This window comes from Podarcis tiliguerta, assembly GCF_965153285.1.
Source record: "Podarcis tiliguerta genome assembly, chromosome: 10".
Taxonomy (NCBI): domain Eukaryota; kingdom Metazoa; phylum Chordata; class Lepidosauria; order Squamata; family Lacertidae; genus Podarcis; species Podarcis tiliguerta.
Window position 1 is genome coordinate 68,547,319 of NC_139543.1, and position 17,516 is coordinate 68,564,834.

The 17,516-nt window shown below is 46.7% G+C and overlaps 2 protein-coding genes and 1 long non-coding RNA gene across 3 annotated transcripts in view; 2 read left to right on the top strand and 1 right to left on the bottom strand.

Annotated features, from left to right (window-relative positions):
* The window catches only part of IL15RA (interleukin 15 receptor subunit alpha), a 39,691-nt gene extending 34,175 nt beyond the window's left edge, over positions 1-5,516 (top strand). Inside the window, exons 7-8 of the mRNA XM_083402371.1 lie at positions 433-1,016; positions 4,158-5,516. Coding sequence (XP_083258497.1) covers positions 433-604 — 172 coding nt within the window. The 3' untranslated portion in view covers positions 605-1,016; positions 4,158-5,516. The remainder of the gene's footprint in view (positions 1-432; positions 1,017-4,157) is intronic.
* The window catches only part of LOC310659308, a 182,760-nt gene that overhangs the window by 94,620 nt on the left and 70,624 nt on the right, over positions 1-17,516 (top strand). The gene's annotated exons all lie outside the window — the stretch shown is intronic.
* FBH1 (F-box DNA helicase 1) overlaps positions 16,232-17,516 on the bottom strand; it is a 49,434-nt gene continuing 48,149 nt past the window's right edge. Inside the window, exon 21 of the mRNA XM_083401896.1 lies at positions 16,232-16,948. Within this exon, the coding sequence (XP_083258022.1) occupies positions 16,781-16,948 (168 nt within the window). The 3' untranslated portion in view covers positions 16,232-16,780. The remainder of the gene's footprint in view (positions 16,949-17,516) is intronic.

A 17,516-nucleotide genomic window follows, 5' to 3' on the forward strand; every position in this document is an offset into this window, starting at 1 on the left:
AATAAATACAGGAGATTAAAAATAAAGAAATAGGCCTTTGGTTTTTGCATTAGAAATACATGGTTTTTTTAAAATGCAGTCTCTACTCCTTTGAGGCGTACGGCGGATTTTCTCAGGGGGTTGATTTATAACAACAACTTACTATTTATACCCCACCCATCTGACTGGGTTTCCCCAGCCACTCTGGGTGGCTCCCAACAGAATATTAAAAACACAGTAAAACATCAAACATTGGAAACTTCCCTAAACAAGGCTGCCTTCAGATGTCTTCTAAAAGTCAAATAGTTGTTTCTTTCCTTGACACCTGATGGGAGAGCGTTCCACAGGGTGGGCGCCACCACCGAGAAGGCCCTCCGCCTGGTTCCCTAATAGCCCCCAAGTTTTGAATCTGTCCTCATTCCTGTTTTGTGTCGCCCCCCCCCCATTCTGCAGCTCTGTTCAGGGACAGGCGGATATTCCACTGGAAGAGCAAATCCCCGTGGCTGCCGAGAGGTCGGAACTAGGAGACCAGGCGCCCCCAGCTGCTGGCAGCCCTGATGACCTGAGACCCACCGACGAAGGGGTTCGGATGTTGCCGCCTCACTGTTCTCCCTCCAGCGGCTGAGCCCAAAACCACGCCGCCCTAAGAACTTGGAAAGGGGGAAACAGTCTTGGGAGACTGGCAGACTCAGGGAGAAGCAAGTTTTGAAATCCCTGGTACATGTAGTCGGACGAGATGGAGCCACTCCCTCATTGCGAAGCGTTTCTGAGGAGACCTAGGAATTCTGCTGCGGCCAGGTGCCGACATTTTCTGTACCCAGATTGCAAAGACAGTGGATGTGTCCGTACAAGGATGCAGCCTCTCCCGGTCTGTCTCCCAGAGCTTGCCAGAGGCGAAGAGAGAGAGAAAAGGAAAACTAAGAAGTTGGAAAAACTGGAGGACAACGTCCCCCAATGATCAGAAAATTCTGAGGAGGAGGAGTTGAAGATGGATGGAAGTTTCACCTGGATCCCACTGGGGGCTCTGAGAAAGAAAGGTGAGCTGAAATAGAACACTTTACCTTGTTTTATTTGGCTGCTGTTAGAGGTGGCGGAAAAGGGACGTGGGTGGCGCTGTGGGTTAAACCACAGAGCCTAGGACTTGCCGATCAGAAGGTCGGCAGTTCGAATCCCTGCGACGGGGTGAGCTCCTGTTGTTCAGTCCCATCTCCTGCCAACCTAGCAGTTCGAAAGCACCTCAAAGTGCAAGTAGATAAATAGGTACCGCTCCGGTGGGAAGGTAAACGGCGTTTCCATGCGCTGCTCTGGTTCTCCTGAAGCGGCTTAGTCATGCGGGCCACATGACCTGGAAGCTGTACGCCGGCTCCCTCAGCCAATAAAGCGAGATGAGCGCCGCAACCCCAGAGTCGTCCGCAATTGGACCTAATGGTCAGGGGTCCCTTTAGCTTTATACAAGTGTCTGTGTTTAACCTTTCAGATCCTGGGAGAGTAAAATATTTTCCTATGGATTGCTGGTCGTTGCCACCTGTTTTGTATTCATTTATGGAATGGTCTCCCGGCATCAGATGTCAAGGAAATAAACAACTACAGTGGTACCTCTGGCTACAGACGCTTTAGGTTACAGACTCCGCTAACCCAGAAATAGTACCTCAGGTTAAGAACTTTGCTTCAGGATGAGAACAGAAACCACGTGGCTTCAGTGGGAGGCCCCATTAGCTAAAGGGGTGCCTCAGGTTAAGAACAGTTTCAGCTTAAGAACGGACCTCTGGAACGAATTAAGTTCATAACCAGAGGTACCACTGTATCTGACTTTTAGAAGACATCTGAAGGCAGCCCTGTTTAGGGAAGTTTTTAATGTTTGTTGTTTTGTTGCTTGATTATTCTGTTGGGAGCCACCCAGAGTGGCTGGGGAAACCCAGCCAGATGAGTGGGGTATAAATAATAATAATGTTTATTATTATTATTATTATTAGTGTTCTTAATGGTGTACACCTCCCTGGTGGAATAATAATGTTGTTGTTTAGTCGTTTAGTCGTGTCCGACTCTTCGTGACCCCATGGACCAGAGTACACCAGGCACTCCTGTCTTCCACTGCCTCCCGCAGTTTGGTCAAACTCATGCTGGTAGTTTCGAGAACACTGTCCAACCATCTCGTCCTCTGTCGTCCCCTTCTCCTTGCGTCCTCCATCTTTCCCAACATCAGGATCTTTTCCAGGGAGTCTTCTCTTCTCATGAGGTGGCCAAAGTCTTGGAGCATCAGCTTCAGGATCCGTCCTTCCAGTGAGCACTCGGGGCTGATTTCCTTCAGAATGGAGAGGTTTGATCTTCTTGCAGTCCATGGGACTCTCAAGAGTCTCCTCCAGCACCAGAATTCAAAAGCATCCATTCTTTGGCGATCAGCCTTCTTTATGGTCCAGCTCTCACTTCCATACATCACTACTGGGAAAACCAGAGCTGTAACTAAGAATGGAGAGGTTTGATCTTAATAATAACAATAATAATAATTCCTTTAAAGCCTTCTAAGCTGGTGGCCAGGCACTCCTGCTGCCATCGTGCCAGTGTCCCAAATAATAGGAGGCCTGGACTTTGTGTGTTTATAGAAGACACAGACATACCCTCAGCCAAGGGCCCTTGGGACACGCCTGGCATGCACATCTGCTCCTGCACATGTTCAGTGTTCCGCCATCCATCATGTTGCGTAATTTTTCTAATATTTATATATATCAAGGGCTTTTGGAGAGCTGACTCCGGGGTGTTGCCTAGGTTTTCACCACTAAACAAGCAATTAATCTGGAGGTTCCAGATGTTCACCCATGAGATTGTACAGCAGTCACTGTAGGCTCTTCGGCTAGGGCAAAATGGAAAGTTTTAAGATGTAGACAGGCATCTGTCTAGGCTCAGGGTGAGGCCTCCTTAGAGGAGAGCTGTAGTATTTGTAGGAATGGATTTAGACACAAGGAGAACCTAGTGTGGTGCAGGGTAAAGCCTAAGTATGTCCAGGTAAAGGTAAAGGACCCCTGACAGATAAGTCCAGTCATGGATGACTCTGGGGTTGCGGTGCTCATCTCGCTTTATTGGCCGAAGGAGCCGGTGTACAGCTTGGCAGGAGGTGGGACTGAGCAACGGGAGCTCACCCCGTCACGAGGATTCGAACCGCCGACCTTCGGATCGGCAAGTCCTAGGCTCTGTGGTTTAACCCACAGCGCCACCAGCGTCCCTACAGTATGTCCAGAGTTAGGGCTAAATCAGGCTTTGGAGAAACAGGTTGGTCTGCAATTGTGGATACAGTGGCGAATACTCTAAAAGTTTGAGAGAATCTTCATATGAGTTAATACTTCACCGTCCCTTTTTGGGCTGCGTTGTCACTTTGTACTTTTGCCCTTCCCAGCTGTGACGCTTTTATGGTTTAGATTTTATTGTTCATAGAATCATAGAGTTGGAAGAGACCACAAGGGCCATCGAGTCCAACCCCCTGCCAAGCAGGAAACACCATCAGAGCACTCCTGACATATGGTTGTCAAGCCTCTGCTTAAAGACCTCCAAAGAAGGAGACTCCACCACACTCCTTGGCAGCAAATTCCACTGTCAAACAGCTCTTACTGTCAGGAAGTTCTTCCTAATATTCAGGTGGAATCTTCTTTCTTGTAGTTTGGATCCATTGCTCCGTGTCCGCTTCTCTGGAGCAGCAGAAAACAACCTTTCTCCCTCCTCTATGTGACATCCTTTTCTATATTTGAACATGGCTATCATATCACCCCTTAACCTCCTCTTCTCCAGGCTAAACATGCCCAGCTCCCTTAGCCGTTCCTCATAAGGCATCGTTTCCAGGCCTTTGACCATTTTGGTTGCCCTCCTCTGGACACGTTCCAGTTTGTCAGTGTCCTTCTTGAACTGTGGTGCCCAGAACTGGACACAGTACTCCAGCTGAGGTCTGACCAGAGCAGAATACAGTGGCACTATTACTTCCCTTGATCTAGATGCTATACTCCTATTGACGCAGCCCAGAATTGCATTGGCTTTTTTAGCTGCCGCGTCACACTGTTGGCTCATGTCAAGTTTCCTTTGTTTTTGTTACGGTTGCACCTTTTTTTCGGTTAACAGATCAATTTAAAGGAAACGGAAAGGCGGCGGCAGATTTCCTCGCGGCTTGCTTTGACAACCTCCGTTCCCTCTTTCAGGTGGGATGAGCGCGCCGGAGAGGTTGAGGGAGAAAAGAAGATTCCTCAGCAGGAAGAAAACATTTGACAGCCCTGGGAAGACATGGCTGGGCTCAGATTTGAAGCTGGAGAGGCAACGGAAGAAGTCGAGGCGGCTGCGACATCTTGGGTCATTTCGGCTAAGGCTGCAATTGACATTGACGCCCCATTCATTCTAAGGGGGCAGATTTTAAAGGGAATAGACGGGTCCGTAGAGGATGATGCTATCAGTGACCACTAGTCATGGCTGGTTGTACGCTTACCTCAAGGATCGGGGCAGCTTGCCTCCGAATACCAAAGCATTTGGGGTTCAGATATGGAGAGAGCACTGTTGTGCTCACGTCCTGTTGTTTATGGGCTCCCGATAGGTGTCTAGTTTTTAATAGGGTGCTAATTTGGGTAGGTCATTCTTCTGGTCCGGTGGGGTTCTTCTCATGTTCTTCGTAAGGGTCAAGAAAGCCCCAAGACCCAATGGGCACATACCCAAGTGAGCCCTTTGCTTCGGGGGGTGCATGCAAGAAAGGGGGTCTTGAGGCCTTGCAGGGGGTGGTACTAGATGATCTTTGGGGGGGGGTCCCGCTTCCAATGTTACAGTTCTAAAACTGCCCCCCTGCCATGCATCCAACGCTTAGCCAGGAAACCTCATACTCTCAATAAAAGAAGTTGGTATAGTGGTACCTCTGGTTGCGAATGGGCCTTCGGAACGGATCCTGAAAGGAATGCATCCCGCGTCGGCGCGTGTCGCAATTCGCTGCTTCTGCGTGTGCGCGTGACGTCATTTTGCACGTCTGTGCATGCGCGAGCGGCGAAACCCGGAAGTAACCCTTTCTGGTACTTCCGGGTCTCCGCGGGATACAACCTGAAAATGCTCAACCTGAAGCAAACATGACATGAGGTGTGACTGTATTTAAAAGCGCCGAATGAGTTGCATTAAAGAGTATTTCACGGTTAAGAGAAGTAGATCGATACACAGAGCCAGCCCTTAGGAGGAGAAGCCAAACTATTTCTCTGAGTGGGAGAAATAGTTGGTGGGGTCTCAATGCCTCTGTGAAAATCTTGTGGGTCCCCCCCCCCCAAGAACTGCCAACCAATTAAAGACTTCTAAAACCAATGGACTGTCTAGCATTTAAATTACTCATTTAAGTGTGTCTCTCACAGACCCTTTCTGAACGTGGGGAGAGGGGGTGTTCAGTTTCTGTAAAGTGTAACCAAAACCTACCTCTCTTCCTTTAATAACTTTGCTTTCATCAAATTGTATTTGAGATTTCGGGGTGTGGGGGCTTCTTCTCCAGCACAAAAACGACTTTGCAAAACAAGTTCAAGACCCATCTGTATATTACTTTAAAAGTTGACTTGAACCAAGCAGTGTCCAGTGCCCTTTTAAAATGTGTTTGGGGTGTGTTATTGGGTTGTTGTCATTTTTATTTTAATTATGTGTTTTGTGTTTTCATTTCGTGATTTTACGTTGTAACTACCCTGAGACCTGCAGGAATAGGGCAGTATACAAATTATTATTATTATTATTATTATTATTATTATTATTATTAATGCCCCTTTTGTTTGCTGGCAGCTCTTAAAACAGCCAGAAGGACAGAGAAAGCAAAAGAGAAGACACCTGTTCTTTTTAGAGAGAATTGGAAAAATGGAATCAGGGCGGTTCACAACAAAAATGCAAGATGGGGGGGGGGACCACAAGATACATTTTAAAGTGGCACAGCTGCAATAAATTTGTGGGTCTATTAACAGAGAAATCTGAGGGCTCCCTTGGACAAAAAACAAGGACACCAGCCAGGAATACCAGAGCAAAACAGCAGCCAGTAGGCTTGGTCTTTATTGAAGACTGTCGCGACAGGATTCCCACCTGCCACCAGGTGGAACAAGATGGAAGCCCCAAACAAAAGAGAACCCAAACTTTTATTAGCTGCTAATCCCCATGTTACACCCCCCAAACTACATCACTAATACATCATGATTACGTCATGAAAGGGGAGGTCTGGTGGCAGTAATCTGAGCATCCTGGACCCTGCCCCATGGTTCTCCTTGCCCTCCATCAAACACCCATCAAGTGTAACAAAAGAGATATTTACATTTCCCTGTTTCCCAGCCAAGTGAATCACACCCTTTTGTCTTCATCTGGGTTTGTTATTTCTGGAATGGCTACCTGTCTGGCGCTCAGGTATCAGGATGCCAGGGATTATCACTCAGGCAGAGGGGCTGCTGGGTAGCTGAGCTCACATGTCTATATGAATTTCTGACGTTTTCCCAGTGAGCCAGTACATAGGTACATTTATCAGTGAATAGTTACATTTGGTATCGTGCAGCAAAGGCCCTTTGAATAGATAGGAAGAAACTGTGATGAAGTGTTTTGTGTGGACAAATCACAAAAGTCACAAAAGCGATGGTGCTGATTTTGGTAGTGGGCTGCATGTGCATGATATCTGCTGGAGGGGCAACACCCCCCCCCAATCTATACATAAATCCCTGCAACAGGTCCATGTTTCTCGTTGCAACTGAATTTGGGGGTGGGTGGACAGGGAATAGCAAAAAAAAAAGAGCGTAACACAGATCGTTTTTCCAGAGGACGTAAGGTATGCACAGCTGTCAGGAAAGATAATATTTTTTTAAAAAAAAACAGTCGCAGTTTCACCAGCAGCTGCCTTTTGTCCTCGAGGGCAAAGCTCCTGAGTCTCGACGAGCTTTGTGGCATCTGAGTGAGGTACGGGGAGGGAAAGCCTTTGCTGACAAGCTCAGGAACGGAATAAACTTTGCCTCCTGTGCTGTGGAAGCAAGGTCTGATCTGCAGCCTAAGAGCAGACAGTGGTTGCAGGTAAACCCAACCAGCCTTAGGCCCCGCAGCAAATCCTTTCTCATGCCTGGAGCAGAGAACAGGAGGGCATGCATAGCAGGTACTGTGCTGAGCAGCAGCAAATAATTACCGTATTTTTCACTCCATAAGATGCATTTTTTCTTCCTGAAAAGTAAGGGGAAATGTCTGTGCGTCTTATGGAGCGAATACATGGTCCCTGGAGCCGAATTGCCCAGGGGAGAAAAGCAGATCATGCCTTTTTTTTTTTTTTTTTTTTTGAAAGAGGGAAGGGGTTGTTGAAAGGAAGCAGCTGATGGGCAAGCGATCGGGAGGGAGATAAGGGAGGCTAGCGATAAAGGAGGCTGCCTGGGAGGGGGGAGGTAAAGACAGCCAACTTGCAAGGAGAGGAGACAGGAAGACTAAAGCAATGAGGAGAGAAATTAGAAGAAAAGGAGCAAAAAAAAAACTGCTCCAGCTAAGGAATAGACACTAAGGCAAACAAGAGGGAAGGGGGTGTTGAAAGGAAGCAGCTGATCGGTAAGCGATCAGGAGGGAGATAAAGGACTCTAGCGATAAAGGAGGCTGCCTGGGAGGGGGGAGGTAAAAGCACATGGACCCTCAGGATTTTTGCATTGGGTCACCCCAAATTCACCATCAGATCACATTGCATGGCCATGGCTACAGCCTGCACCACAAAAATCACGCATCCACTCTTTCGTGGGGCCGCAATGGCGCAAAAACTTGGTTGCAAAGCGGGGATCCACATGAATCCTCAGGATTTTTGCATTGAGCTACCCCAAATTCACCGTCAAATCACATGTCTGTGGACACAGCACGAACCACAAAAATCATACATCCACTGTTTCATTCAGAATATATTTTTTCCCTTGTTTTCCTCCTCTAAAAACTAGGTGTGTCTTATGGTCAGGTACGTCTTGTGGAGCGAAAAATATGGTAGGTTTCTCCGGGAACTAGAGCCCTCCTGCCACGAAAGAGGCCTTTAACAAAGGCACTCTCCAGGTTGTCAAAAGAGAGGACAGTTTCTGTCCGGCAAGTTAGAATGCCCAGAAGAAGAAGAAGAATTTATTATTTATACCCGCCCATCTAGCTGAGTTTCCCCAGCCACTCAGGGCAGCTCCCAATCGAGTGTTAAAAACAATACAGCATTAAATATTCAAAAACTTCCCTAAACAGGGCTGCCTTCAGATGTCTTTTAAAGATAGGATAGCTGCTTATTTCCTTCACATCTGGCGGGAGGGCGTTCCACAGGGCGGGCGCCACTACCGAGAAGGCCCTCTGTCTGGTTCCCTGTAACCTCACTTCTCGCAAGGAGGGAACCGCAAGAAGGCCCTCAGCGCTGGACCTCAATGTCCAGGCAGAACGATGGGGGTGGAGACGCTCCTTCAGGTATACAGGGCTGAGGCCGTTTAGGGCTTTAAAGGTCAGCACCAACACTTTGAATTCTGCTTGGAAACGTACTGGGAGCCAATGCAGAATTCTCAGGACCTGTGTTATGTTGTCCCGGGGGCCACTCCCAGTCACCAGTCTAGCTGCTGCATTTTGGATTAATTGCAGTTTCCAGGTCACCTTCAAAGGGGAGCTGACAGACAGCTGCCCTGGACACAGAATTGACCTGTGCCTCCATGGACAGCTGTGACTCCAAAATGACTCCCAGGCTGCGCACCTGGACCTTCAGGGGCACAGTTACCCCATTCAGGACCAGGGAATCCTCCACACCCGCCCGTCCCCTGTCCCCCAAAAACAGTACTTCTGTCTTGTCAGGATTCAACCTCAATCCATTAGCCGCCATCCATCCTCCAACCGCCTCCAGGCACTCACACAGGACCTTCACCGCCTTCTGATTTAAAAGAGAGGTAGAGCTGGGTATCATCTGCATAATATATATATATATATATATATATATATACACACACACACACACACACACACACACATACCCCACCCATCTGGCTGGGCTTCCCTAGCCACTCTGGGCAGCTTCCAACCAAATATTAAAATACCGTAATACATCAAACATTAAAAACTTCCCTAAACAGGGCTGCCTGTTTTAGATGTCTTCTAAATGTCAGGCAGTTGTTTATCTCTTTGACATCTGACGGGAGGGCGTTCCCCCGGGGGCAGGCACCACTACCGAGAAGGCCCTCTGCCTGGTTCCCTGTAACTTGGCTTCTCGCAGGGAGGGAACCGCCAGAAGGCCCTCGGAGCTGGACCTCAGTGTCAGGGCTGAACGATGGGGGTGGAGACGCTCCTTCACCATCACCATGAAACCTTTTTCTTTTAATGAGCAGAATAGTAGGGAAATCAAGGACAGGCAGAGCACTAAAGCTATTCACACAGGTAGTCAAAAATGATTGCTGGGAGCTGGCTGCTTTCAGCTCAGCTTTGACTTCGGATAAATATTTACTTTCAGGCCGTTTTTTTCCTCATTCCCTGGCAGGTTGGAGCAAGAGATTTAGGAGGAGCATGGGAAGAGCGGAGGGGATTTGCAAGTGAAAATCCTTGCCACCCGTGATGAGAATGAGGATGGGAACTCTAGCTCAGGGGTCAGCAAACTTTTCCAGCAGGGGGCCGGTCCACTGTCCCTCATACCTTGTGGGGGCCGAAATATATTTTGGAGAGAAAAAATGTATGAAATCCTATGCCCCACAAATAACCCAGAGATGCATTTTAAATAAAAGGACATATTCTACTCATGTAAAAACACACGGATTCCCGGACTGTCTGGGGGCCGGATTGAGGAGGTGAATGGGCCGGATCCGGCCCCTGGGCCTTAGTTTACCTACCCATGGTCTAGAATTTAACAGGTGGAATAATGCAAGGAGGAGGAGGAACTTGCACACCCCCAAATAAATAAATTGAACCAGCTTTCCAGCACAGATTTTGCAGCCGGTGCTGAAGGCTGCACACATCCCGGGAAATGACTCCTGTTGAAAATATTGGGGCTCGGATATTCAGCCGGAGAGCCAGTATTATTCTCAAGAACAACCTTGTGAGGGATGCTAGGCTGAGAGTGACTGGCACAGGCGTTGTGCCAGAATAAAATGTGCGACCACAATGGGACTCAGGAGATCATTGCTGAGCTTCTTTCTATTTTATTTTATTATTAATTTTCTTAAATATTACAAGAAGGTAAATAAAAAAAGCAAAAGCAAAACAGAATTCATACCTATCAATATAAACATGATTACCGTATTTTTTGCTCTATAAGACTCACTTTTTCCCTCCTAAAAAGTAAGGGGAAATGTGTGTGCGTCTTATGGAGCGAATGCAGGCTGCACAGCTATCACAGAAGCCAGAACAGCAAGAGGGATCGCTGCTTTCACTGCGCAGCAATCCCTCTTGCTGTTCTGGCTTCTGAGATTCAGAATATTTTTTTTCTTGTTTTCCTCCTCCAAAAACTAGGTGCGTCTTGTGGTCTGGTGCGTCTTATAGAGCGAAAAATACGGTATCTACATATTTACCAATTGAAGGCTACAGAAGGAAGAAAAGAAAAGAAAGAAAAAAGAAGGAAGAAAAAGCCAAAAAGGAAAAAGAAATACTTTTCATAAACAATAATACCAAATTTATACTTTAAACATTACCATATAAAAATCCTAGTTAAAATATTATAAAAGACTTCCACCGCATTCACTGCACGTCTCTTAATTTCTAGTTCATCTTTACATTTGTTCTTCAGTCACTTCCTTAAGTTCTTTCACAATCCATTAAATCTTTATATACTTTATAGTCTTCAAAAGGTTAGTCTAAGCACAACCAATTTTTCGTATTTGAGCCCTGTTTGTGTAAATATTCATTTAAACAATCCCATTGTTTCTGTACCATAGTTTTGGGTTCATGCCTTATTAAATCCGTCAGTTAACTCCAGATACTCACATAGTTTACTCAACCATTCTCTTTTTGTTGGAATATTATTTCCTTTCCAACAGCTGGCTACCAATATTCTCCCGGCTGCTGTTGCCTATAGAAACATTGCTCAGCTTCTTGGCTTTTTTCCACATCAGCCATCAGCTGTGCTGCCACCTCGTGGTGACAGAAGACTCGTTCCACACATGCAGCACTTTAAATAAAATGCACAAGGATGGTAATTTTGGAACAGAGAAGGAGAAATTCTGCAGCCCCCCCCCCCCAATGTTGTGTTGGAAATCCAAGCCTTTATCAGGAGAAACTGGCAACTCTCCCAGGCACCCGGCTTGGTCTCCTGTTGACCTCCCTGTCTGCTTTCCCGGCAAGATCCAGGCAGAGGTCGCGATAGGCGATCCTTCTCAGCGTGAGAAGAACACACCCCCTCTTTCCTGCCCCCCGGCAGGGGAAAGAGATAGACAGAAACGTATTTACATGCCTTTATTTCTGTCTTTGCAGCGTTACAAAAAACATGACTGCTCTCTTCAAACTCCAGCAGTCGACTGAGCAAAAACACTTCCTGTGCAGCTCATATTACACTCTGAGCTAATTCCGGTGCCCTCTGTTTCCCACGGACAGTCCCAACATCATGTGATGTTGTTTTCAAGCAATCAGCTCGCAGCAGCATTGTTTCTATATTGTAACATGTTGTTGGTCTCCAAATACCAACACCCAGCATACGACAATCAGAGCTGCAGGATAGGGCTTGCTGAGGATGATGCAAGGTGTTGTAAACAAAAAATTGCCCTTTTCCCTTATGGGGTATCCAAGAGCCCATATAGAGTCCTTACATAGGTTTCCTATTGGTAGGAGAAAAGAACAGAGGCCAACCAGAGAATATTGAGAAGCAAAGCAGCTAGTAATCCTGATCTTTATTATCTGTTGCAACAGGGTGCTCCCCTCACACGCAGGAAAGGGAGAGGAACCCAGAACAACGGCGTGCAAGCCCTTATATTTTGAAATTGCCACCCTGTAGATCAAGAACACCCCCAGAAACATCATACCTACATCACAGAAAAGGCGGTCTAAAACAGAAATTTGAATGTTGTTTTTCTCCTGTCGTTGTTTATCTCCTGTCTGGCAGGTTACTTGATTGGATATCCTACTTACTAGATTGGATTTCCTGGGGAGCCTGGCCAGTCTTTTGTACTGATAAATACTTAGTTCCTGGGCCATGTCACAGGCTCACACCCTATTCACTGAGGTCCAGCTCCGAGGGCCTTGTGGCAGTTCCCTCACTGCGAGAGGCCAAGTTACAGGGAACCAGGTAGAGGGCCTTCTCGGTAGTGGCACCCATCCTGTGGAACGTCCTCCCATCAGATGTCAAAGCGATAAACAACTACCTGACATTCAGAAGACATCTGAAGGCAGCCCTGTTCAGGGAAGTTTTTAATATGTGACATTTTAGTGTATTTTTCATCTTTGTTGGAAGCCGCCCAGAGTGGCTGGGGAAACCCAGCCAGATGGGCGGGGTACAAATAATAAATTATTATTATTATTATTATTCATACACAGACATACCCTTAAGACAGGATTTGTGAAGGAAAAGACAATGGGGAGGTTTCTCCATTTTCCTTTGACCTTGCAAACATTTGGGCAGTTTGGGGCAGTTTGGGAATCAAAATGGTTTCAGGTCGGCCTTCCTGTGCTGATCTGTGTATGTGGTTCATTGGTACACTTATGAACATATAACATATATCTAAGATCTCAAAATTCCCATCACAAAGGGGAAAAACTCAATAGCAGGTCAAAACAATTATACAATAATATAGAAAGGAACTTCTGCAAACCAGCAACACAATCCTCTGCATGTCTACTCATAATTTGGGAAGACAAGTGAACTAATACCAGTGTACTGGAAGAAGCAAAGATCACCAGTGTTGAAGCCATGATTCTTCAACATCAACTTCGCTGGACTGGTTGTGTTGTGCGGATGACTGACGATCGTCTTCCAAAGCAACTACTCTATTCCGAACTTAAAAATGGAAAGCGTAATGCTGGTGGTCAACAAAAGAGGTTCAAAGACTCTCTCAAGGCAAATCTTTTAAAATGCAGTATACACACCACCAACTGGGGAACACTGGCCTGCGAGTGCTCCAGTTGGAGAACAGCCTTTACCAAAGGTGTCGTGGGCTTTGAAGACACTCGAACTCAGGACGCAAGGGAGAAACGTGCTAAGAGGAAGGCACACTTGGCAAACCCTCACTGTGATCAACTCCTGCCCGGAAACCAATGTCTCCACTGTGGAAGGACGTGTGGATCCAGAATTGGCCTCCACAGTCACTTACGGACTCACTGTTAAAACCGTGTTTATGGAAGACAATCTTTTTTGGCTACAAGGGATAGCCAAAGAAGAGACTTCTAAATCTCCTCAGGGCAGGAAGCTCTCTCCTCTTCCGTTTATTTATATCCTGCCCTTTAGCCAAAGTGCTCGGACTCCCCATCTAAGCCTAAATATTTAAATGCTAGGAGGTTACTCAAATAAACCCCTGCAACTCTGCAACATATAAATCCCACAATATTGGTAAACCACAATACAAAATAAACGATGAGCCACTTGGGATACTCTTGACAATCCAGAGGGATTAAAAAGAATCGGCTCTCTTCCATTTTATATAAACTTTCCTTTCCACAAGGGAAGCATTTTGCTTAGAAGTCAATATTCACACACCCAACTGCATAATGGATTTCTGTGGCATGGAAACAAATCTCGTCTCTCTAGGATATACTCCAGTCTGCTGATTCCTTATTAATATTATTTGTTAATTCAATATGCCAAATTGCTTGGTTCATACAAAAGATTCGTCGGCAGCATTATAAACCAAACTTGTTTATTGCAAAATACACATAATGCAAAATTTGGCCATAGTACAAGGGTTTTTGATTACAAACTTTTTTTTTTAAATTTTTTTATTTAACAATGATTTGTTTGTTTGTTTGCTTGTTTATTTAACAATGCTTTAATCGTATCTCAAGAGGAAGAAATACCTGCACACAGGAAAAACACAGAAGATGGAGAGCAAAAGAGATAAGGCTCTAGGCGTGTATCAGATATTCTTACCAATATGTGCAAAACTGCAGTCTGGACTGGATGAGTTCAGACTTCAAGGGGGTGGTAGGGCTCAGCCGGGCTGAATATTCCCTTGCAGATAGAAAGCTAGCATGCCAGGGGAAATCTGAAGGTCTCTGAAGAAGTGTGCATGCACACGAAAGCTCATACCAATAACAAACTTCGTTGGTCTCTAAGGTGCTGAGGGGACGCGGGTGGCGCTGTGGGTTAAACCACAGAGCCTAGAACTTGCCGATCAGAAGGTCGGCGGTTCGAATCCCCACGACGGGGTGAGCTCCTGTTGCTCGGTCCCTGCTCCTGCCAACCTAGCAGTTCGAAAGAACACCAGTGCAAGTAGATAAATAGGTACCGCTCTGGCGGGAAGGTAAACGGCGTTTCCGTGCACTGCTCTGGTTCTCCAGAAGCAGCTTAGTCATGCTGGCCACATGACCCGGAAGCTTGGCCAGTAAAGGGAGATGAGTGCCGCAACCCCAGAGTCAGTCATGACTGGACCTAACGGTCAGGGGTCCCTTTACCTTTACCTAAGGTGCTACTGGAAGGAATTTATTTTGTTTTGATGCCAGGCGAAAGCATGAGCCTCTCTCAAGGTACCTAATTTTGCATGTGGAAAGTCTCTGTTTGGTTTGGCATGTCATGTGATCAGTGTGAGCCTCTGCCCACATTTTGAAGCCCAGTGTAGCCCAGACATAGGTTGACCGCCCCAGTAAAAACTAGCTCTCTGCAAAATGGTAAGGTAAAGGTAAAGGTACCCCTGCCCGTACGGGCCAGTCTTGAGACTCTAGGGTTGTGCGCCCATCTCACTCAAGAGGCCGAGGGCCAGCGCTGTCCGGAGACACTTCCGGGTCACGTGGCCAGCGTGACATCGCTGCTCTGGCGAGCCAGAGCCGCACACGGAAACGCCGTTTACCTTCCTGCTAGTAAGCGGTCCCTATTTATCTACTTGCACCCGGGAGTGCTTTCGGACTGCTAGGTTGGCAGGCGCTAGGACCGAACAACGGGAGCGCACCCCGCCGCGGGGATTCAAACCGCTGACCTCTTGATCGGCAAGCCCTAGGCGCTGAGGCTTTAACCCACAGCGCCACCCACGTCCCTGCAAAATGGTAGACCTCCTGAAATCTCCTCCTGCTGCCTCAGATATGGCGGTTGCAGAGACAAAGCAGAACAGCACAGATAGTCCTTCAGACAAAAAAAAAGATAGCAACCTAAATCAGTTTAGGGGGGGAAATGTAGGTTGGGTGGAATATAGATATATTTCTTTGGGGTTATTATTTTTTTAAAAGAAGTCCCTGCAAACCACATGTTCACATTTAAATAGGAAGGGTTTTTAAAAAACAACAACAACACCCACCCAATTTTTATCACTGCTCCTCTTGAGGCTTCAAGCCCTACTATTAAGTGTGAGGAACGATCCAATGAGCCCGTTTACTCATAAGTATGCCCCATGGAGTTCAAATGAGGCTTGCTGCCCAGTTAAGTTTGTGGGTCTGTATGCCACAAACAGCTGCGAGAATATTACAAGCGAAGAATGGGATGAAACAAGATTTACCAACTATCGAAGAATGGCAGATGAAGATGATGGACTTTATGGAACTTGCTGAACTGACTGGGAGACTCCAAGGCCAGAGAGAAGAGATGGTGGAAGAAGATTGGAAGAAGTTTAAAGAATATTTGAAAAAATATGTAAATATATAATTCTTAGAATAGCTTTGGAAGTGGATATAGGCTGCAGGGTTAGAAACAGAAGGTAGTGTATTTTAAAATAGTATTATTTGTAGGTGATAAAATGTGAATATTTTTAATGGTAAAAGTATGATAAAAAGATTAAAAATTATGATATATGTAAACTGCTAAAGATGAGGTAAAATGAAAATCAGATGGGGGGGACTTGGGGAAGCCCACCTAACAATGTTTAGAAAAAATAAGGATAAGACAAGAATTTGTTTGTATTGTTTGTTCTTTCTGTTTGTGTTGTTTGTTGTTGTTTAGTCGTTCAGTCGTGTCCGACTCTTCGTGACCCCATGGACCAGAGCACGCCAGGCACTCCTGTCTTCCACTGCCACCCGCAGTTTGGTCAGGTTCATGTTTAGTTGTGTTGTTTAGTTGTGTTATAAAATGAATAAAAAAAAGTTTGTGGGTCTGGATTGCAACCTTCCATGTTATTTATTCACATGCCGCTGCATGTATTGGCACTTTCAAAAAGTATTCCTAAGGTGGCTTTGGGAAAGGAATAAAAATGTAAACGACACGCATACGCCTCGACACTTGAAATAGACAAGAGTTTTAATGCAGTTTATAGCAAAAGCTTAGCAAGCGGAAAGCAAGTGGCGAATCGACATCTGCAGGGCACCATGGGCACCAGAATATGCTGCTGGCACACTCGGAAAGACCTTCTGCCACACAGGTGCGCAGACTTTTTTGGCCCATGAACCTCTACACCCTGTGACACCCCAGTCCCTACCAGTGCAAGAGGAGAAATATATTGTGCTAAAATTCTACCCATTTTCCCCATCAAGCCATGCCACCCAGACCACAGGCCCAGTGGTATTTTAGGTCTGAAAACTTTGGGGGCACACAGAAGGCAAGGCAAGCTTTCCTCTCGCCCCCCAAAACACGGCAGAGATGTGCGACCGCCCTCTGAATTGTGTTTCTGCAGACTGTGTCTCTCCCCCCCCTCAGTTGCCCCTCCTCGGATACATGCCAACCCAGTTTTCCTAGGAGCAGGACAGCTCAACCTGTCCTAATAAAAAACTGCTTTCTTATCCGCCGTCTCCCGACGGAGCGCGATCCCCGGCGAGGCCTCCCTCCCGTTCAGAAATGTTCGAAGAGGATGTTGATGGTCTCTGGGACCTCGGAGATTTCGGCGTCGCCGTCCGTGGCGTGGGCCACACGAAAGCCAATGGTCGGCCATGTCAGGGCCAGCCGCTGCTGCACACAAGTGTCGCAGAGGAAGCCGTCGGGCTCTTTGGTTCCGTCGCTCTGCCGGGAAAAGTCAGAGGGACTCGTGTGAGTTTTGCGGGGCTCTGCGGAACGAAGTGTATACCTGAAGGAGCATCTCCACACCCATCGTTCTGCCCGGATGCTGAGGTCCAGCGCCGAGGGCCTTCTGGCGGTTCCCTCCCTGCGAGAAGCCAAGTTACAGGGAACCAGGCAGAGGGCCTTCTTGGTGGTGGCGCCCGCCCTGTGGAACGCCCTCCCAGCAGATGTCAAGGAAATAAACAACTACCAGACTTTTAGAAGACATCTGAAGGGAGCCCTGTTTAGGGAAGCTTTTAATGTTTGATGCATTATGGTATTTTAATATTTTGTTGGAAGCCGCCCAGAGTGGCTGGGGAAGCCCAGCCAGATTTGCTGGGTATAAATAATAAAATAATAATAATAATAATAATAATAATAATAATAATAATAATTACTATTATTAACCTGCTTCTGCGTCTGCAGAATTCATGCGAGGAAGAGGACGGCGGAAGGCGGTGCCTGCTGGCTCCGCCCCTAACAGACTGAGGTTGAATCCTGACAAGACAGAAGTACTGTTTTGAGGGGACAG